Source organism: Haliotis rubra, unplaced genomic scaffold (genome assembly GCF_003918875.1).
Source record: "Haliotis rubra isolate DU_JTF1 unplaced genomic scaffold, ASM391887v1 Scf26, whole genome shotgun sequence".
NCBI classification, from domain to species: Eukaryota; Metazoa; Mollusca; class Gastropoda; order Lepetellida; family Haliotidae; genus Haliotis; species Haliotis rubra.
In genome coordinates this window covers 1,933,716-1,956,301 of record NW_025766669.1, presented here as the reverse complement: position 1 = coordinate 1,956,301, position 22,586 = coordinate 1,933,716, and the positions used below count along the sequence as shown (strand labels likewise).

The 22,586-nt window shown below is 41.1% G+C and overlaps 1 protein-coding gene across 2 annotated transcripts in view; it reads right to left on the bottom strand.

Annotated features, from left to right (window-relative positions):
- LOC124280073 (transcriptional adapter 2-beta-like) overlaps positions 1-15,280 on the bottom strand; it is a 33,561-nt gene extending 18,281 nt beyond the window's left edge. The window contains exons 1-4 of one of the 2 annotated variants that reach the window (XM_046715950.1): positions 15,048-15,280; positions 14,851-14,910; positions 4,831-4,931; positions 3,793-3,833 (exon numbers count right to left, since the gene is read on the bottom strand). In XM_046715950.1, the coding sequence (XP_046571906.1) occupies positions 3,793-3,833; positions 4,831-4,931; positions 14,851-14,910; positions 15,048-15,140 (295 nt within the window). In that variant the 5' untranslated portion in view covers positions 15,141-15,280. Of the gene's footprint in view, positions 1-3,792; positions 3,834-4,830; positions 4,932-13,814; positions 13,947-14,850; positions 14,911-15,047 lie in introns of those variants that run through there. The other variant, XM_046715951.1, reaches the window with a different exon arrangement.
- Between the last annotated feature and the right edge of the window lie 7,306 nt (positions 15,281-22,586).

Genomic DNA, 22,586 nt, shown 5'->3' with positions numbered 1-22,586 from the left:
CCGATCAATCATCGAAAATAATTGGTTATCGCCATTTATCAAATTTTTCTGATTATGTTTGTTAATGCACAAGAAATGAAGAAAAACACCTAATTATTCTACATTTTTGGATGACTAGTATGCTTGGAACGAGCTGAGCTGGTTGTGCTAATGAAATGGGACAGACAAAACCAACCTTGTGAAAAATATTGTTAAAGCAAAATACATCTTTAAAATTGTTTGTGTTCGATTATGAGAAAACATGATCGACTGCTTGGTCGTTTAGTCATTGCGACCTATATTCGATTATTTCAATTAATCGGACCACCACTATGGATGACCCCCGAGTGTTGAGACATAATAACGTTATACATATCCTGGAATAAAGGCCAAGTAAAATTGTATTTTCCAAATACATAACAGAACTGCTATTTCGTGTATTGTGCCCCGTCAAAACTACATTGTATAGTCGGAGGTGAAAAAGCAAACTTTGTAAATGAAAATAAATATGTGTATAGGAAACCTGCAATCAAATTAGACATCACTAGACATGATAATTCAGTTGTCCTTCCTGTCATGCTACCTTTTATTCAACTAAGCCCTAAATAGCAATCAGCTGTGTAATAATGTTTCGTTCCAATCTACCGATGATTCAGTTAAAAACGATCTGAAAATATAACATCAAAGAATTTCTATTCCATTACCTAATAATTTATATCTCAAGCAGTTATTCTATAATATATCGCTGTGGTTTTAGTATTATGCATGTTTTCTACGAACATATTTAACATAATAATTAACAAAGGCTCAGCACTTTGGGTTAGTGGCTGGATACATTTTATGTACGAGACTGTTGACTTCACTGTTGACTTCCCGCGGTACCTGCCACTTTGATTGTAAAAACAAAATGTTGGCAATTAATTGTGAAATATAACTTCAATGAGTCAATAACTCGGATCTTGGGGTCAATGGATAACGAGGCGGTAATCTGTTCGTGATTGCTGAGAATAATGTGAAATTGGTGCTATCGCGGTGGGTGCTAAAAGCGGACCCTAATGAACAAGGTAAGCGAAAGTGGTACGCGTATAGAATGAGGGGATGCCATTTCACACATGTTTTCTCCGATGTTACTGTAAACAGTTTTAATGAATGAAAATGGGATTAAATTTAATAAAATAAAATGAAATCGATGAAGATCGTTTCTTTATGAGTTTTTGGATGGCAGTGTTTACTCGCGCTATATAATGCGTTGTGTTGCATCACAGCAAACATCGGTACTCGGATGATGGCGTGTCTTTATGAAAAAGTTGTGCTACTTTGATCGTAGCCAATGTGTTAAGAATGGGCTTAAGAAGTTCGTAGGGCTATGAACATTTCGAGAATAGCAAGCCTGGTATTTGCAGTTGCTGTCTCGCTGACATTGTAAGTAGACGACTTGAGGCGATCTCGAACTTACTTCCAGAAAAATAGTGACCGTCAAGCAAAGAGATGCATAGACTTTGACCAAATGATTAGATTTCTAGACATTTTAGAAAAGGTTTAAAATAATTAATAAAATGACGGTACGAAAACCGAAAAGACCGAATTTTTGGATTGCATTACGGTATACCAAATGAAGGCAAAATACCGTTTCACCCCTAGTTGCAAGAATAGCCTCAAGGGTGGGAAGCACATGCAACTGTGCATGGGTGGAAATAACCCATTGCCCGACATCCCAGTCCAGTATTTTTTCTGTCGGGCAAGCAAATTTGTATATGACACTGTACTGGTGTCCAGTTGACTTTCCAATGTAATTATGTTGTTTATTTAAAAAATCAACAAGAAAATTGGTCGGTGCAGTGGAAACATTATCAGGGCAAGTGATTTTACATGTGCCACTGTACCAGAGTACACAAGCAATATTAAAGTTATTTCAATCCCTGCTGTGTCGTCAAATCAAGCATAGCTAATATAAACGAGTATGGACCAGACAATGAGCATCGATCTATGCAGTTGAGATATGATGACACGTGTCAACACCTGTCCACCCAATCCAGTTAGTCACCTATTATTATGACAGACTGACTGACTGAGTTTGGTTTTACGCCGCTTTTAGCAATATTCTAGCAACATCACGGCGGGGGACACCAGAAATGGGCTTCACACATTGTACCCATGTGGGGATTCGAACCCGGGTCTTCGGCGTGGCTATTATTATGACAAGCATGGGTTGTTGAAGATCAATTTTAACCCGGATCTTCATGTGTTGAGTAACAAGAACAGTGAAATTTGTAATTCTAATTTACAAAATTTAACTGACTTTTAGTGCAGATATGGATAAAATAAATCATATTACTGTGTGTAAATAATGTGGCCGCTTCAGATTCGTGATGTCCTTTATAATATCTGAATCTTTTACTTTCAGCATTAGGGTTATGAAGAGTATCCCTTTTATGCTTAGTTTTCAATGTGGATAACCAACTTATACTACTGACTGAGTTTAGCTTTTTTTACGCTTTTAGCAATATTCCAGCAATATCACCGGCAGGGGATCTTTACAGAAATGGGCTTCGCCACATTGTGCCCATGTGGGAATCGAACCTCCGGTCTCAGCGACGGAGCCAGCCAACGCTTTAACCACTAGGCTACCCCTCAATCCCCCCACCAACTTATACTAAGGCAGACTTGACATTGAAGAGTCCATTATAGTGTCTCCTTGAACAGACAGTAAAACAAAGCAACATCTAAAAACATAAAACAATGAAAATTTCAACCATCTAATCTATAACATACCTTGTGCTTTCCTGGCTTTCAACATGGTTAGCAATATCTTCCCGAAGAACACAAAGCAGGATCTGAGTTAGCATGGTTGAAAATGTACAAAATTAGTCTCAGTCAGTAAACCAATGATGTGTTTGGTTCACCACCAACAAACTCACTTTATTACCCTGGTTACAGAAAACAGCTGAGTAAGATTCATTAATGCTGCTTACACATTTTCCATGAAGATTGTCTATGAGGCAAGATAGAAAAGTACTTCAAGGTTTCAAAAACATGGTCATACCCAAATAATGGAATGGTGCATGAAGAAACAACTTTTGGCACATCTTAATTAGCTACCAGAGTGAATGAGTGATTGAGTTCAGTTTTACGCCGCTTTGACCAATATTCCAGCATTACCATGGCTGGGAACACCAGAAATGGGCTTCACACATTGTACTTCAGTGTGGAAATCGAACCAGGGTGTTCCGGCATGACGAAAGCAAACTCTTTAACCACTAGGCTACCCCACCCCATCAGCTACCAGTCATGAGGTATATAGTGGTGATAGTCAAAATACAGCTAACAGCAAGCAACTGTAAATACCAGTCATCAAAATTCATTACTACTCAGTTAGCCTGAGACTACGGATGCGCATTGGCAGACAAGATGAAAAAATCCATTGATGGTTTGCATTTGAAGGTCATAATTCTGAACCAGTTCTCAGCGCTTCAGTTTTGCTACAAAATGTAACTGAATAAAACTGCTAGAAAATGTGACATAGGAAACATTTTTGTCTTTTCTAAGCAGGACTAGCAACAAACTGGGATTTTACTTAACATTCAATAAGGTCTACATAAGGCCCCTGTAAAGTGAGTGAATATGGTTTCACGCCAGCTTTTAGCAATATTCCAGCAACACCACAGCAGGGGGACAAGCACAAATGGGCTCCACACACATTGTACCCATGTGGGGAATCGAACCTCGGGCCTTCCCTTGAACAGACAGTAAAAAGCAACATCTAAAAACATAAAACAAATGAAAATTTCAACTATCTAATCTATAACATACCTGCTTGTGCTTTCTGGCTTTCAACATGGTTAGCAATATCTTCCCTGAAGAACACAAAGCAGGATCTGGGTTAGCATGGTTGAAAATGTACAAAATTAGTCTGTGTCAGTAAACTAATGATGTGTTTGGTTCACCACCAACAAACTCACTTTATTACCCTGGTTACAGAAAACAGCTGAGTAAGATTCATTAATGCTGCTTACACATTTTCCATGAAGATTGTCTATGAGGCAAGATAGAAAAGTACTTCAAGGTTTCAAAAACATGGTCATACCCAAATAATGGAATGGTGCATGAAGAAACAACTTTTGGCACATCTTAATTAGCTACCAGAGTGAATGAGTGATTGAGTTCAGTTTTATGCCGCTTTGACCAATATTCCAGCATTACCATGGCTGGGAACACCAGAAATGGGCTTCACACATTGTACTCAGTGTGGAAATCGAACCAGGGTGTTCGGCATGACGAGCAAACTCTTTAACCACTAGGCTACCCCACCGCCCCATCAGCTACCAGTCATGAGGTATATAGTGGTGATAGTCAAAAATACAGCTAACAGCAAGCAACTGTAAATACCAGTCATCAAAATTCACACTACTCAGTTAGCTCCTGAGACTCACGGATGCATTACAGACAAGATGAAAAATCCATTGATGGTTTGCATTTGAAGGTCATAATTCTGAACCAGTTCTCAGCTCAGTTTTGCTACAAAATGTAACTGAATAAAACTGCTAGAAAAATGTGACATAGGAAACATTTTTGTCTTTTTCAAGCAGGACTAGCAACAAACTGGGGATTTACGAATATTCAATAAGGTCTACATAAGGCCTCTGTGTGAGTGAATATGGTTTTACGCCGCTTTTAGCAATATTCCAGCAACACCACAGCAGGGGACACCACAAATGGGCTCCACACATTGTACCCATGTGGGGAATCGAACCCGGGCCTTCGCCATGACAAGCGAACACTTTAACCACTAGGCTGCCCCATAAGTCCTCTGAACTTGTCTTAGATGAATTTTTTTTTTAAAGTCTAAATTACCAGTTGCCAAATCCATATTGTTCTACAGCATCCAGCAACATATTTTCTTCTGCCAGAGACCAGGGGTCTGGATTGTCAAACACAGAGGGAGGGCTGTCACTCTGAAAGATAAACCAGAAAATGTCACTCAATTGAAAATCAGTGTTGAAAACAGAGATCCTGGGAATTTTGAATGGGATAGGTCAGTGAAAGAGAATTACCAAAACTGTTCAACAAACAGGGAGTTATCTTTACACAGTAAAATTTAATCATCATATTTTAGGCATAAATATATTAAAAAACATTAGCAAAGTGACTAAGTATATTTCTCATCATAACAAGCTGACACATACACAAGTGTCAAGTTTTATTTCTGGAAACAACTGTCTAGTAATGATGGAATATTCAGTGCTGCATACAATTAATTTTGGAATAGATGTTGTTTTACTTTCCTGCAAATTCCTCTTGGAATAAAAAGATAAGTAATCCATTCAGAACCAGCACAACTACATATTCATGTCAGTCATTCTAATGAAAAATGTAATTTTTAGAGTAAAATTGATATTTTATACTTATCCTGACTCATGCTCTTTTGCTTGTCTTCTTCTTCTTGCGAACATAGTGGAACACTTGTATCTCCTTATTTGAAGCTCCCTTCAAAATAAAATCACTAATTGGTACTCACCACGAGTTGCTCCCCTTTGCTTCCCCTGGCGGGAAAGGTGTCGCCACCCTCTGGCCATGTGCTCCACTCTCTCCTGATTTAGTTGAGCCCAACACTTGAATTTACAGGGAAATCCAAAGTGTTATGTGGGGAGGATGGAGGAGCTATTCTCATGAGTCAGGATAAGTATAAAATATCAATTTTACTCTAAAATTACATATTTTTCCTTATCCTGACTCATGCTCTTTTGCTTGTAGCATCCTACGGAACGGAGGTGGGTAACAGAATACTTTGGATTTATAATTAGTGATTTTGTATAGATATACTGTAATATCTCCCTCACGGGAACTTTCATGAAGGCTTAGATTTAGGATGTTTCCTGTATAAAGAAAACCATAGGTTATATAAAAAGCCATTAAAGGGGAATTACATTATGAATATATTGAACAATACATATAAATTATATATATATATATAGGTGACTCTGATAGAGGCACTGAAATTGACTATACTGAAAGTATATGCTTAAGGTTGAATACTTAAGCTGAACATATATACATAGCCCTAAAACTCCCGTAGAGTTATAAGCTAGATGAGTATGTATAAAATACATATTAATCTTGTGAGGATAATATTTTAACGCCTACGCAGGGACTGTCAGTTGCTGAGTTTGAGGACCAGTGGTCCGAAATGGTGAATGCCAGAGACATCTTCTGTAGTGATGTCTCTCAGGTAGTGATTAGCAAATACCATGTTAGATTTCCAATAGCATCCTTCCATAATCGTGTTCAAGGAACAGTTACCGTGTAGGGCGGGTAGAGGCCAGTGCCCTGATCTCATGTGGATTTGATGCTGTTGGTGGGTCCAAGCCTGCTGCCTTGTAGGCACGGAGAATGACAGTCCTTATCCAAATAGATATTGTGGTCCGTGACACTCTGTTTGATTCAGAGGCGATAAGGGATGAATAAACGCTTGAGAAATCTTCTCCTTGTTTTGGATCGTCAGAATAAACTTTGAGCCGCTTCTTACCGGACACAGTGATAGGTCTTGTGTATCTTCTGATCCGAGAATAGAGGATAGCCTCGGATGTGGAATAATCTGTCTGGTTGACCTGGCAGTTGATTTTTATGATGAAATCCCATCTTAACCGAGGTGCTGTGTTATGATTGTCATCAAACTGTATCCTCTCGTAATCCAGAGCGTGAATTTCAGACATTCTTGCTGCTGTGGCTAGCGATAGCAGAAACAGTGTTTTCTGTGAGAGAAATTCAAAGTTTGTCGATTCCAAGGTTCATAGACCTCACTCGTGAGGTGTTGTAACACTACATTCAGATCCCAAGCTGGAAGCTGGAACTTCCGCTTTGGTCCTCCAATCGAAAGCTCGTGAGTAAGGCCAGTAACTCTGGAGATCTTGTCAATTTGACACCCGCTCTCATGGTGATTACAGAACTAAGCCGCAAGATATGTTGATATCGTTGAACCTTTTAAATGTTTGTTTTCACGTAGGTAACACAAATAGTCTGCCACTTGAGGTTGTGAAGCCTCTCTTGCTGTAAACCCTTTCTTTGTTGCATAATTTTCGAAACTGTGCCACTTGTCATCGCACAAGTTACGAAGTTGAGTAACGTAAAGGCAAGCGCGTGACTGCTTTTGCCGCCCTGGCAGAATATCCTCTCTTGTTTAAACACATTTGTATACAGTCCATACGCGCAGTAGTTGGAACATTGCTGGGTTTTCGTGCACTTGTTTGGTGTGAGGATGAATTAACAGGTTTGGCGACTTGGGTAGCTCCAGTGTTGGTTGACCGATTTCTTGAATTAGTATGGGAAATCACGTTCTGGCCGGCCAGTAGGGCCGACCAAAGTGAGTTGTAGGCTCTGTGTTTGTCTGATTTTCTGTAATACTTGAGGTATTATTGCTGGCTGGCGGAAACGCGACGCATTGAGGCCTTCCCATGATAGACTTAGAGCGTCCGCTGCCCAAGCTTGGGGGTCTGGGACTGGTGACACTTAATGTCGGTAGCTGATTGTTGAATCGCCGCGGGCTTAATAGGTCTATTAGCTGGCCCTAATTGCTTGATTATCTGTGCAAAATTTCCCTGTTGATCATCCACTCTGTCGGTGATGGTAGATGAGGCCGGAGAGAGAGCCGCCTGCTAGTATATTTCTGGCTCGGGAATGTGCACTGCTCTGACATGTAGATTTAGATCTTGTATTAAATCGAACAGTTGAAAGCTTAGGTTCAAAAGGTTCATCGATCTCGTTGAGCCTTGCTTGTTTATGTAGAACGCCACTGTCGAATTGTCTGTATGGATCATTAGGCCGCATTTTGTAGAAATGTGCTCCAATGTAGAATGGCGCTGATTACAGCTTTCATTTCTAGACTGTTTATATGGAGTTTGCATTCTTGCTGATTCCATAACCCTGATATCGTGGTTGGTGAGATGAGCCCCCAACCTTGGAGTGACGCTGTCTACATACAGATGGGTTTTGTATTCCTGCTCTGCTAAACAAATCCCTTCAAGAGACATTCGATTTCTTGGTCCACCATAGTAGATGTGGTCTGAGATGTTTCGGTAGACTGAATGGTTGTACATCGTTGAGATGTGCGTTGATGAGGACCTGTAGGGGACGTAACTGTAATCTGCCTGTGACAGTCATGTCTTGGGCTGATGTGAGAAGACCTAGTAGGCTCTGCCATTGTCGCAGTGGTAACGGAGAGAGTAGAGCTGGTGGAATGGTCTGCTGTATCTTGAGCCAACGGTCTTCTGGTACCAAAATACGGTTGCGATTTGCGATGGTACTAGGTCCGACTTTGCGTGAAGTTTACTAACCAACCTAGTTGTGTTAGTAGCTTTATGATGTAATTTAACTGTAGTTTGAGACGCAGTGGATCTTGATCTACTTGTATCCCGTCGTCGAGGTAAAACGCACTGCGTAGCCCTTGACGATGTAGAAATTTGATAATCGGTTTCGTTATCCTCGTGAATAGCCAGGGGGCTGATGATATTCCGAATGGGAGTACTTTCCACTGGTAATGTAGCCCTTCTAGAGTAAATCGTAGGTATTTCCTGGAATCGGGATGAATGGGGATGTGCAGGTAGGCATCCTGTAGATCTATGCTGCCCATGTAGTCCATAGGACGAATCATCTGGCGTAACTGAGGTAAATGTATCATGCTTAAACTTCGGTGGTTTCGCGAGATAGTTCTTGTTGAAAAAGCTCATGTTGTAGATGAGTCTGTATTTCTCCGATGGAGTTTTTCTTGGGAACTAGGAAAACTGGGAGTAGAAACCTGGTTCGACGCTTGCTTGATCTATTACTTCTATGGCCTGTTTGGATAGGAGTGATGAAACAGCCTCTCTTATCTTTGGTAGTTGTTGCGCTTTGTAAATCGAACTTGGGGGTTTGATTGTCAGCGGAGGCTTGGCCTGTAGAGGGATACGAAACCGTGTTGAAGAATGTTGGAGACGTAAGGGTCTTGCAATATTCCCCAGTTTTCCCAGTGTAGTTGAGGCGCCCACCCACTTGAGCTGGCTGTACTGGAACGGCTGGGGGTGGAAGACTCCAGTCGCTCCGAACCTGTGTTTCAGCGTCTATAATTGCGGAACCTCTGGGTGTCCTGCCTCTTCCTGATCCTCCTCTATAGTTGCCATATGGGCTTACTTAAAAGAATCTTTACCTCTAGAGCTGGCTATCTTCCTGTCTCTTGCTCTTTGTAGGCCCGTGAACTTAGATCTGCCTGAGTATCTTTGTGAAGTCTGACGACGACGACGCTGGCTAGTGTGTCCATCGATCTAATCATAAGGACTTCCCTGGAATCCTTAGAGACTTCCATGGCTTACTTTGTCGCATCCGTCAAAGATGGATGTTGTCGACCACGGGCTGTATAAAAAGTGGGGCTGTAAAGTTCTCCCCAATTACAGGAGGCGAGGAGGCCTTGACGAATTTGCGAGCTAAGGTCAGTGCTGCTGAAACAGATGTAAGATGATCCGTTAAAAACTGCTGATCTTTCTTTGCATAAGTAAGGCAGAATAAATCATTCTATCATCTTCCGCCGTGGAATCCCGAATCTAGTAATAAGAGTCTCATTGATCGCCCTAGATCTATTTAACCCAAAGAACATATGCCTCGCCATGGTTTCTATATGAGCCAACTTGAGATCATCCATCTTGTAAATCTTGTTCTTTACATCGCTGATGATCTTATAGTTCTCATCGATGTCCTGGGCCTTGTAGAAGGAGTCCATGTTATCGTGGAGAACTTCTTGGCTTGAAAGTTGGGCAGATGTGGTATCTGAACTTTCGTAGCTTTCTGGAAAGCTGCATCTAGATTCTGTGGCACTGCCGCAATCGGGTCGATCGGGGTAGAGTGATTGCATCTGGATCATCTTCCTTCATCAAATACGCCTGCGCTGTATTGCCACTTTTAGATGGTGATGTGAGATCTAGGTTATTGACCATCCAATACCGTGATCTCTGCATCAGAAAATATGATTCCTCCATCATCCTCAAAACCATCATCATTAACAAATTGTAGATGCTCTTCGACTGCGTGTAGCTGTCTGTATATCTGATGCGGTTTGTGGCGATCTAGTTGACTTGTGCGCCTATGTGGAGATCTGACGGGTGATCGACCTGGTGATGAACGAAGTGGAGATCGCTCTATGGGATGATCTTCTCGGAGACTTGTGAGGTGAATGTTGATAGCTTCGCGAAGCTCTTCGGCAGTCCCTCGATGTTCTTCTAGATGATGAAGATCTGGAATCATATGTCCTTCGCGAATGCCTTCAGCGGCTTCATTTAGCGTCCGTCCGGGATCGATGATATGACCTTCGCGAAGGCTTCCGTGATGTCTGATGGTCTGAGTCCATATCTAGAGATGAAATCGAAGATGGTGATGATCTCTCCCGCTAGAAGGCCGAAGGCTGTACATCTAGGTCCTTCGGCCAAGGTGGTGTGGGACTTCCTTCGCCGAAGGTGACATCGCCTTGGCTGCTACGCTGACGGGGGTGCCTCTGGGTGCTGTTCACGCTGGAGCCTTCGTGGAAGGCTCGGACTTCGCTTGGCGCAGTTTGTAGTGGTCCTCCATGATGTTCATAATCTGCCGCATCATGTCTTCTGGGATGATCTCAGACGAAAGTCGCCGGGTCTTTTCTGCGATGGGGTTCACATCAATGACGTCTGACGTCGGTGTAGGCATCAGGCTGCATGGTGATCTCTGCAGAAGTCACAGTCGCTGACACCGGTCAGCTTCTTCTGCCGTGAAGTCGGGATGATTATCGGCTGATCATCGAGAGGCCCAATTCTGCTGCTGGAACGATCTCTCGCTGAGAAAGTTCTTGCTGTCTTCGTGAGATTTCCCTTTGGAAGTCTGGCGCTGCCCTGGGTGTCCTCAATCTGGCGTTGAGGCTAATCGATGAGGCCCTCTTAGACTTGGTCTGCAATGACGGGATGTCTGGGGAGGCCGGTCGCTTTTCGGGAGGTAACGGACTCGTCCCACGTTCCTCTCTGCCGCAGGGTCTCTAGCAGAACACCAGACGGAGAGGGTCGATCGCTAGCAGCTGACTGGATGGAATATCTGGACTCTCTGCCATGTTTTGCCCTTGTTTTGCGGATCTATCTGCAGCACGCCTTAAGATGCAAAGATGATATTTATTAAATGCAGAATGAGATAAATTAATGCAGTAACTGCAACGCGGAATTAAACGCGACACGGCGTAGAACAACTAGGGCATATTACATGTGGATCGGAGGCAGAAAAACGTAATCTACAAATCATTGCAGATTTTCATCAACGTAAAGCTAGCTGAACAATCACGTAATACACGTGAATAAACAGTAGAAATAACGATAATTAATCAATACAAATAGTAAAGGATACTAGCTATACCTCTATAGTAACCTATGAGAGGTAAAAACTAAGAGATTATCAAAGGATATGGTGTGTAAGGAGACACAAGGCGCTCTCACATCCTGCTCACTGGGCGAAGAAGGAGAGAGTGAAGCACATGGCCAGAGGGTGGCGACACCTTTCCCGCCAGGGGAAGCAAAGGGGAGCAACTCGTGGTGAGTACCAATTAGTGATTTTATTTTGAAGGGAGCTTCAAATAAGGAGATACAAGTGTTCCACTATGTTCGCAAGAAGAAGAAGACAAGCAAAAGAGCATGAGTCAGGATAAGGAAAAATCAGCAATTTTCTCTGATTTGTGCTCTGTTAGGATCGAACAAATGCTCCATAAGTTGTCAAGACTGGTTAACTTTCTAATCAGCTTATTCCAAATTAGAACACACACTGGGGATGAAACAAAACATGTTGATTGGTCTGAAACAGTGGCTGTGCTGTTGTAGATAGTTTAGACCTAATACTTTATGACTGATTGTTTGTTGTTTAAGGTGAGGTGAGGTGAAATTGGGTTTAACGTCGTGCTTGAGAATATTTCGCTCATATGACGACGTGCATGCATGTGTATGTGCGGCTGCTTGTACTAGCCCAGACTGAGGCTGGTTTTATAGTGCTAGCCCACTGAGATACCATGCCGCAGTGAAGCATGAATACCCCACTCAGACACATTATACTGACTCCGAGCCGACCAGTCCTTGTTGTACCCATTAATGCCGATCGCCAGGCAGGGACCAACAAGTACCATATTTTAACGACTTTTGGAATGACGCGGTCGGGGATCGTACCTGCGACCTTCCGCTCTCCTGGCGGACGCTCTAGCCACTACACCACAGAGGCGGTCCTTGTTGTTTAAGGCTGCACTAAGCAATATTAAAGCTATATGATGGTAGAGTGGGGATCAGACAATCCAGTGATGATGCATGAGCATCTATCACCACAATTGAGATACGATTAAACGGGCCTGACCATATGAGTTTCATTGTTAATTTCAGTGATTTTCTCTGCAGAGTTTGTAATTAAGAGGGCCCTTGGGTCCTGAGGTTTTCTCAAACAGCATTTGACTCCGGGGACCCTCAATTCTTCAGCTTTCAGCATCAGTGTAATGACAATAAAACCTTGGACTTCCATGCTTAATTTTGAATGCTATCATGCATTATCAGGACTTGTTTACATCTGTCAGATATCTAGACTGTCTCGGGCTGTCGGACGGGCCTTATTTCATACACTGGGTATTTGTACATGTAGTACAACAGCCAGAACAAGCTAAGAAGGGACAGTTAACATGATTAACATCCAATAATCAGGGCTTTACCTTGACTTACAAAAGTGGGGGGCCAAGGGACACCCATCCAAATTTTTTAATGGTGCTTGCTGGAAATATGAGGGTCCTGTAAAGTACTGCAACAGTTTCATGTCCCGTACCTGCAGATAATTTCTTCAGTGCATAGAAATTGGAATGAATCAGGGATCATAAGGACAGTTTTCATGACTGATGGGTGAAATAATAGAAACAGACAACTGCTCTTGATGCACTATAGGCATGCTCTCTGTAGTTTGTGTCTCTTCGGATGCAGTAATTTGGGGTTTTACGCGTCCATTTTCTACATTTGTGCGTTGCGTAAATACTGTAACTAATTCATCAAGACCTGCACATCTGTTTAACTGCTATTTTTTAATATTTATTTTCATCAACGGCTTACCTCTGAATGATTGTGCAAATGTAGTTGTTCAAAGTTTGTCATAAAATATATTTCAGTTATACAATGTATTATGGTATATCAAAAGGCTGGAAATAATCAATTTCAGGTGACTGAAACCAATGGTTGCCTAGGAACTATTTGCTCTGATGTCTGTGTACAGGTACGTCTCAGGGGTGGAAATAACCCATTGCCCGACGTCCCAGTCCAGTGTTTTTATCTGTCGGGCAAGCAAATTTGTATATCACGCTGTACAGGTATCCAGTTGACTTTCCAATGTTAATTATGTTGTTTATTTAAAAAATGAACAAGAAAATCGGCCGGTATAGTGGAAAAATTATCAGGGCAAGTGACATTACACGTGCCACTGTACCAGAGTACACTAGCAATTTTAAAGTTATTTCCACCCCTGCGTCTGTTACCATTTGCTTGCATATTCAGTAAGCCGAACCATATCTCTTCATGAAATCAAATCCTTATTCGCGATCACTAGAATTGATTATTCATGAATGTTTTAAAAATTATTATTTTAAATTGTTTAAATGCTATTTATTAAAGCAAGATATGCAAAACTGAATAAAGTCATGCCAAGACAACTGTCAAATTGTATTTAATTAACACTGTCAATTAGGTTAAAACATGTTAGAGAATTTATTTTGCTTTTGTCTCACTGAATATAATGAATATCTTATCAACAGCTGACATGGTATCAGTTCACTACCCAATATTTGTACTTGTTACCTAATCTCAGTGATATGTATCATAGTCGCCTCATAGTTGATTTATTGCAGACCTAGTGCACAGCTGACTTCATGGAGTTACTCTGCCCAGACTGCCAAAGGGGTACAGTTTCCAGATGAGAGTTTGCAATATTCCAGCTAAATCGAGGCAGCCTGTAAATCATGTAAATACTGGTGACCAAGGATCTATTTCACAAAGATCCCTGTGCCAGGATGATCGTAAATCTCACACTTTAACAGTCTTTCCATAAAGCATGAAACAGGTGTCATGACAATATAACAGGATATTCTGTATGTCACCTTATAAATGTCCACACATGTGAACATAAGAGTATACTATAACAATCTCATTCCTGGATCATTAAACACAAGTTAACGTAGGCAGACATAGCTTTTCCTCTCCCCTCTTAATTATTGTTGAGGCAACAGCTCCTGTGAAAACTACAACTCACCCTTCATTTAAGATAAGAAATTTCATTTTGAAGGATAAAATACTTAAATGTTTCTCAAATCTAATGATATTTTCAATCAAATTTCTTCAACTTCAGTTGGAAGACAAAAGAGCTTGTTGAAGGTAAAGATCCATCAATATAGATGAGAATGATACATGTTATCCAAAAGCACAGTGTATTATTAGTGATTATCAGTGATTCCACATATATGGAAATAAGTTTACATCAAAAGGTCTCGAACGCTTTGTTCTGTTTTAAAGAAATGCCAAAAGATGCCAAAATAGAGAGCACGGCTTCACTTGTTACCCTTTTTGTGTGGACAATAAATTACATATCAACGCCGTTCTGTATCTTATGAATAGTTGGACGCAGACATAAACATGTTCATTTTGTTTATTTCAACCTTTAAAATTAGATCAGTCACTAGAGTAAGACTTTTACTTAGTAAAACTTATTTGTTCCCTCACTTCCGGGTATTACAACGACCGAACTTCGATGTAACGGACACTCTGATTGGCTTATGCATGCATGGGCGGGTTAATCTCAGCTGGGGAAGTCCGTGCCTGTAGCTCTGCATTTACTCACCCCCACTCGATAACGGTGGTCCTTTCGGTGAGATCCTACTTCCGCCCCGTAAGAAAAACACTGCAAAATAAAGAAAAATGTGCAATCTTAAACTTTTGTTCAAATCAAAGGAAAGACTATGCATTATACAGTTTGATTTCAGGGGAAAACGAGATGACCTATTTCGAGCGAAAGCTTTCTCGTGACGTCACACTTGCCTGTAAACAAAGGTCAAAGTCTGGGCATTCAGCACATCGAATTCTGAAGCCAGAAATATCACACTGGCAATTGCTACAGCTGTGTTTTTCCATCCCCTACACACAAGGACACATCCGGTGGATGTAATAAAAGGCCAATTTGGTGGTTTGGAGGCGGTTTGGCCATTCAATCCACCAAATCTTCCCCACTCGCCATCTTTTGTTCATCTGCGATCGTGAAACCGTGACGTCACATTCTCCCATAACCCATTTGAATATCCGGTGTCCGAAAATAACTGTACGGTACTTGCACACACCTGTTCGGCTGGGTCGTTGTTGCATGTCTGAGTTTGTCTTGCAGGCCATGGATACATAAACTATGACACTACATTGATAATATTGACAGAGCTGTTTTATAAAGAGTTCTCTATCAATAAACATGACATTCGCCCGTGGTTTATTGTTTTGAAAAAACATATTTGCCAGGGATAATAATTTCAAAATCTCTCAGCAAGAATGTTAATCAAAGGCGTAAACATTATCCATGTTTATCAGAAAACATCATAGTTCCTAACAATAAATTTCATATTCCGATCGCTGACTGCCATTCCAGAATCACGGACATTGTCGATATTTTTAGTACTCGTTGGGTCATTATTGAAAGAAGAGAACGTAAAATATAAAGTTATGTCTGATAAGGTAAGGCGTGGGAGAAATCCTCACCTATTTTGTAAACATACTAAGATAATAACATACTGTGTTAAATGTGGATCCTGAAGTTTAAAATGGCAATATTGTATGTTACGTCTGGAATCTCCATCTTTGCGTTTCATCTAGACAGCATGGCTACAATGAATGCAGGATCAGATATGTCGCACTTCAAATAATTATTTATATATGACTTATAAACATGCGTTAATTAGCCAGGGAAAATAAATCCCTTGCCAAATAAACCCAAAGAAACGAGCGGTTGTTCCGTATAGTTAATTTCTCACTTTTCCAATCATTGAAATGTTTAATTGAAAGGTTTGGTTTGACATTCCAAGAACAATGGAAGCTTGCCATCGACATTTCGATTCGCGTGAGAGAGCAAGAGCTTGTATTTAATTTCACCAGCAATATCACTAGAGTTAAATTGAAAACATAGCGAAATGTATCATAAGTGACCATGATGAACAATATTGCTATCTCATTTACTCGCTATGTACAGTACATCGGCATCTATTTTTGCTGACACAAATATAAAGGTTTAGAGAAAAACAACATTGAAACAAAACAACCGTGCGTAATTAAATTTCTGTAGCCTATGTTTTGTGGGGCGGTGGGGTGTGATATGATACATGCAATCCTAGGAATAGATAGTTCCAACCATTTATATAATGAACAATCACCAAACGTTATTCTTCTTCACATGGAAACTCGACGTTATACTTCTTGTACCTCAGCGCCATTTTGCTCCAAATGAATATTTCACAACTGTGAGTGAGGTTAGTTTTACGCCGCACACAGCAATATTCCATCTATATGGTGGCGGTCTGTAAATAATCGATTCTGGACCAGACAATCCAGTGATCAACAGCATGAGCAACAATCTACGCAATAGGGATACGATGACATGTTCTAACCCGTATCTTTACAGGTGTGGGTCAGTGTTGTATTCAGGCTGTCACGGAGATCGATGCTGTTTGATTGTTGCACGTTTAAAGCCGCACACAGTAATAATCTAGGGATATGACGGCGTCCAGAATGCATTCTCGTCTGGGCCAGAAAATCCAGTGATTAAAATCATTATCACTGACACACGCAGGTACATTATAAGATGCATTAACCAACTCAGCGAGCTGGACCACCCGACATGCCGCCTTTACCAGCATGGTAAGACCAATTCCAATCATATCTTCAGGGGTTGACGATCTGTGAATAGTGCAAAATAAAACATTGAGTATTTTCAGCTTTGTTTTTCAATATCCGTGAAACTGTGTTTAACATACCATTCCCATATTAACAAAGCCTGGTGGCCAGCGGTTTCAAACATTCTGGATCCGCATTTAACCGGTCAGAGTTTGGTTCGAATCCCAGATTATGAGCTTTGGTTTGTCAAATCCGTGCTGACGCTTGTCACCATGTTGCGCCAATGTATCCCAATAATGTGTTTATGTTTTTATACCAAAATATACCTGTTCAGGTGGGACAACACAACATACACAGTGATATCGAAAGAAAGGTCTGCATTTTCTCTTTGTGGAGAGTTATGTCCCTTGGCACAACTGGAACTCAATTGTTACGATTCACTCGCGTATTGGTTGAATCGAACCATATATCCCTTAATGAATTCATCGTGATTGCTATGATCGAATATCCATAAATATCTTGCTTCAGACAGGAACTTTTTTTATTTGTTTGAGTGGCATTCTAGAAGTTGGTGGTGTAGAGATGACAAAACTGTATGGATGATCAACTTCTTTATTTTGACAACGGCGACGTTTCGGTATAGATTCTTATACCGCATATGCTTGAAAACGGTATAAGAATCTATACAGAAACATCGCCATTGTCAAAATAAAGAAGATGATCATCCATAAAGTTTTGTCATCTCTAGGAACTATTTTACTTGAAATTGGGTGTGAAAATGAGATATGCAAAAAGGAACATATCCAAACTAGGCTGGATAACAGTCAGCACTCATTGGTCATGTTATTGACAATAGTGTGGTCACTGGTCATTAGCGTACTGTCCGCATGGTCAAAACACGTCGTTTGTCCTTTCTCCCCCATTTAGCTAACATATAACTTGAATACTGTTCAAAAGCGATATTAAACTCACTCATACATCGGTATCTGAGAGTTTAAGTTTCTATATTTGGAACATAAAGTAGTAAAAGGATTTTGTTGGAACTTGTTATTAACTTTCATTCTACCAATAAACACAATTTGAAAGTAGACGTGTTATTGTGCCTTAATGAGTACATATCCAGCATCTAAAACAATATCCAGTTCTAGGTGTATTTGACATACTTGAAGTCGTAACGAATTATCCGCTGACTAATATTGAGAGATCGCAGAAACGCCAATTATTTACTCTCAGATTTCGGCATAGAAATACAATAACATGATAAACTGGAATTTGACATTATTGATAATTATATCATATTTACTGTCGTAGGGGGGGTAGCCTAATGGTTAAATCGCTCGCTCGTCACGCTAAAGACCCGGGTTCGAATCCCCACAATGAGTACAATGTGTGAAGCCCATTTCTGGAGTCCCCCGCCGTGATATTGCTGGAATATTGCTAAAAGCGACGTAAAACCATACTCACTCACTACCGTCGGTGTATTTTATGTGCGCTTCGTGTTACCAACGCATTGATATTATGAAGCATCTTGTAAATAACTGATATATATGACCGTTGAAATAGCGAAGAAACCCAAACAAACCTCCCAATAAAACAACAAACAAACATAACAAACAACCCAAGCAAAGACGAAATAAGAGGTTAAAGGAGAAGACGTTCGGTGTGTGATAACTGACGAGATATCTAGTGAATCAAGTTTACAGCTAATATTTTTAGGTACACGTTTACTGTGGAAATATTCCATTACGTTTGAGGCGAGTCATGTCTGCATGTTTATATTTACGTGCACGTAATTTCCGTTATGTGTGATGTTTGTATCTCACGACCTCCCTATCCACTTCCGTCACTATGTTAGGGGGACTGTAATGATTTGGTTTCCCATCTGTCAACTGTACGGCCAACTGTGTCCCTTTAACATTACATGCTGGGCGTCATGATTTCAATTTTAAACTTTAATAACATCGTATTTCTATATTTTATGGCGAGGTGTAGGCAGCATGACCTTAACTAAGACGTCACAGACTGTCCATGTTTGATGAGGTCGTAAAATGATTCACAATACATCTGGCTCACTGGTTACACCTGTTATGTGCTTTTTGCGCTTATTCAGTGTAGTTCTGTACCGCACAATGTGATTGATATAATATCAAGTCCGTACCAGACCGCCAAACGTTTCTAGCGGCAGCGCCTCGTTTTGAGATTCCACGATTTTCAGGTTTCTGTTTGTCAGTGCTCGCTGTACTACAGAGCACGCTGCACGACGTGTTTGCAAGGAATAGAAGGTGCTTAGTGTTGCAATATACAAGTGCTCAGATGTATCAAATAATACTGATTAATAATCATGTATCCAGTTAAATTAATTGGTCTCAAACTTTTGGACTGGTTATTGTACTAAGTTGCGCAATAGGACGGAACCCATTCAACAGGAAACGAGACTGCTGTGTAATCAATGTTTTGACTTGACTCGTAATCTCATAAAATAAAACACAATATAAACCACGACTTCTATATCCTTTTTCAATAGCGTCAGGACTGATCCCGACGCCCGTAATCTCATAAAATAATACACGACATAGACCCCGACCTCTCTATCCTCTTAACAGCGTTAGGATTGACCCCGACACAATATAGACCCTGACCTCTATATTCCCTTAACAGCAGATGTTGGATGTGTATTATTCTGTCTCACAGTCCCTGAACCACATTATTTGGCCCCAGCCTAGCCTTCCCTGCAGTGCTAAAGCCCTAAATGAAGCAAGTCTAGATTTCCCCAGGTTCTGAATCTCTGGTCTCCCTAGGGCTCCTTTTCAATTATAATAAGTTTGTTTGTTACTATCAAAATTATATCTATTCAGAGACTAAGCATTAGTCTAGATGTGTATATAGACCCCAAAAGGCGACAAGCCACGGCCTATTATCCAGGGCCTTAGGCGTGACGAGCGACCGCTTTAACCACTAGACTTCCCCATTGCCCCTAATATGCAGAAAATCCCCTTAGCATATCATGGTACGCGTGGAGACAGCCCCGACCTCATAATCCCCTTAAAATAACATGATTAATACATGTACACAGAGAGAGAGAGAGAGAGAGAGAGAGAGAGAGAGAGAGAGAGAGAGAGAGAGAGAGAGAGAGAGAGAGAGAGAGAGAGAGAGAGAGAGAGAGAGAGAGAGAGAGAGAGAGAGAGAGAGAGAGAGAGAGAGAGAGTAAAATATACGAAGATAGCCCCTTCAAAACATAATTGTTAGTTTACAGATAAAACCCAGGCCGCCACGTCAATCTTAAGTCGAATTGGTCCGATTATCAGCCGACTGAATCTTCGATTTCATGCTATTCGTCAGGGAAAGTGAGAAAAATAACAAGTTTATTGGTGAGAAATAAGACACACGTCTGTAATATAGACTTCGTAAAGCCGTCACAGAATCCTGGAGAGTAAATATCAGTGCTGGTTATGTGAAAAATACTCATATGGTGATTTTTATGGAGCTGTGTTCAATATAATGATTTTCAGCGTTTGATGCAGTTCATGACAGTAGTCCGTGCTGGAAGCTGTCATCAGCGTTGTAGTGACAACCATTAAACGGGGAATATCCACAATGCTGGATAGCTTATAGTTAGTGTCTCCCACAAACAGCTCGCAAAACAGTGTCAGGTATTAGATTCCAGCTGGGTTATATACATCCAGAATGTGTATTCACACTCGTAGGAACAGTTCGATCACGTCGTTGTAGCAGTTCACGTCCTTGCTGCAGTTCACGTCGTTCATTTCCATCGGTTGCCGTGACGTGAAATGGGCTGGAACATCGCTTTCAAGATTGAGTGCATGCGCGTGCATGTGTGTACACAATCTGGGTGTATATTGCTTTCAAGATTATTGATGCTTTGATGCTGTTTCATATGATAATCGTTTACGGGGTTGTGTAGTGTGTAGTCGTGTTTCAAATTACAAGTGCAATCACACACACATCTCAAGTAGTAATTTAGCTGTTAGTAATGTGTAGGTGGGTTGGGGTGTAAGTCGCTTACAGCATTAGTCATGCACTATTACGACGGGGGATTATGGGCTCAACACATGTCACCCTGAGGAGAATCGAACCCGGGACTGTTTGGCGATACATACAAGTAGGTAGTCCAGCATATAACGAGACGACTTCGCACTATACCAAGGTGTGCTCGACGTCTAGCCGGCGAATCCAAGTTCTTTGTCGCACCTCGCTAGGCAGAGAGGCACAACGGATTTAGGCAAAAACGAGAATGGAAACTCAACCTATCGACTAATACATGTGCACGGTTGATAAAACTTTTATTCATCTTCGAAACGAAACACTTGAAATTAATAGAAGAGCGCTCAGCCAATCAGAAAACGACATTTATATGTGAGGCAAGATGAGTTCGGCATTCCTAGCGGGGTACATAGAAAATGTTACTCGCTTGTAAGCAGAAGGGGGTTACATTGACTATACATAAGTAGGCAGAAAAGGTTCGACAGATCAATAGAAGACATTTATGTGTGAGGCAAGATAAACATGGAGGTTCCATCCTGCACTACAGCAGCAGAAGGTTCGACAGATCAATGTTCGACACAGAGGTGTTCGACTATACATACAAGTAGGCAGTATAAACATGGAGGTTCCATCCTGCACTACAGCAGCAGAAGGTTCGACAGATCAATGTTCGACACTGAGGTGTTTGACTATACATACAAGTAGGCAGTATATACATGGAGGTTCCATCCTGCACTACAGCAGCAGAAGGTTCGACAGATCAATGTTCGACACTGAGGTGTTTGGCTATACATTCAAGTAGGCAGTATATACATGGAGGTTCCATCCTGCACTACAGCAGCCAAAGGTTCGACATATCAATGTTCGACACTGAGGTGTTTGGCTAATATACATGGTTCCTGGTTCCACCCTGCACTGCAGCAGCTGAAGGACATGCCATCCAGACGGCACGGAGGTCGACCTCCTCTTTGTGGCTTTATCTGACTTGGCTGACACATGTCATCGTATCCCATTTGCGAAGATCGATGCTCATGCTGTTGATCACTGGATTGTCTGGTCCAGACTCGATTATTTAGAGACCGCCGCCATATGGCTGGAATATTGCGGAGTGCGGCGTTAAACTAAACTCACTCACTCACTTGGCATTGCTTTGAAGGTTCCATGAAAGTATACTTAATCTGTATCCGATTGAAAGAGGGTAGCCACCGTCACTGGCATAAAGTACATTTTTGTTTATACCCCTTACATTACTACAAGGCCTAGCTCATTCTGATCACTAATAAAACTTCAGTACATGTAGTAATGATATGATAGTGCACTATCCTAAGTGATCAACGTAGTTACCATGAGGCCGTCAATGAAAGCCTCGATGGATTTTGTTCAACTTCATTCTGTAAACTATGGAATCCTAGAAGGAACATTCAGCTTCCACTGAACAAAATGACGACATTTGTTCCTTTCACTGTGGAATCCTAGAAGGGACATTGTCGCGTTGTCACCCTCACAAAAACAAGCAACAAGTGTCAAAATTAACCAAAGTGCGACTATGCGACAACGCAACATTCTGGCTTTTGTGGCAACGTCGCACTATTTGCTTGTTTTTGTATGTAATCAATGTACGTAATATTGTGACCACCCGCTGTATGTCCATTTTCGGTTACAATAATTTGAATATTTCTAATTTGAAAAGTTGAAGTGCTGCCTGCT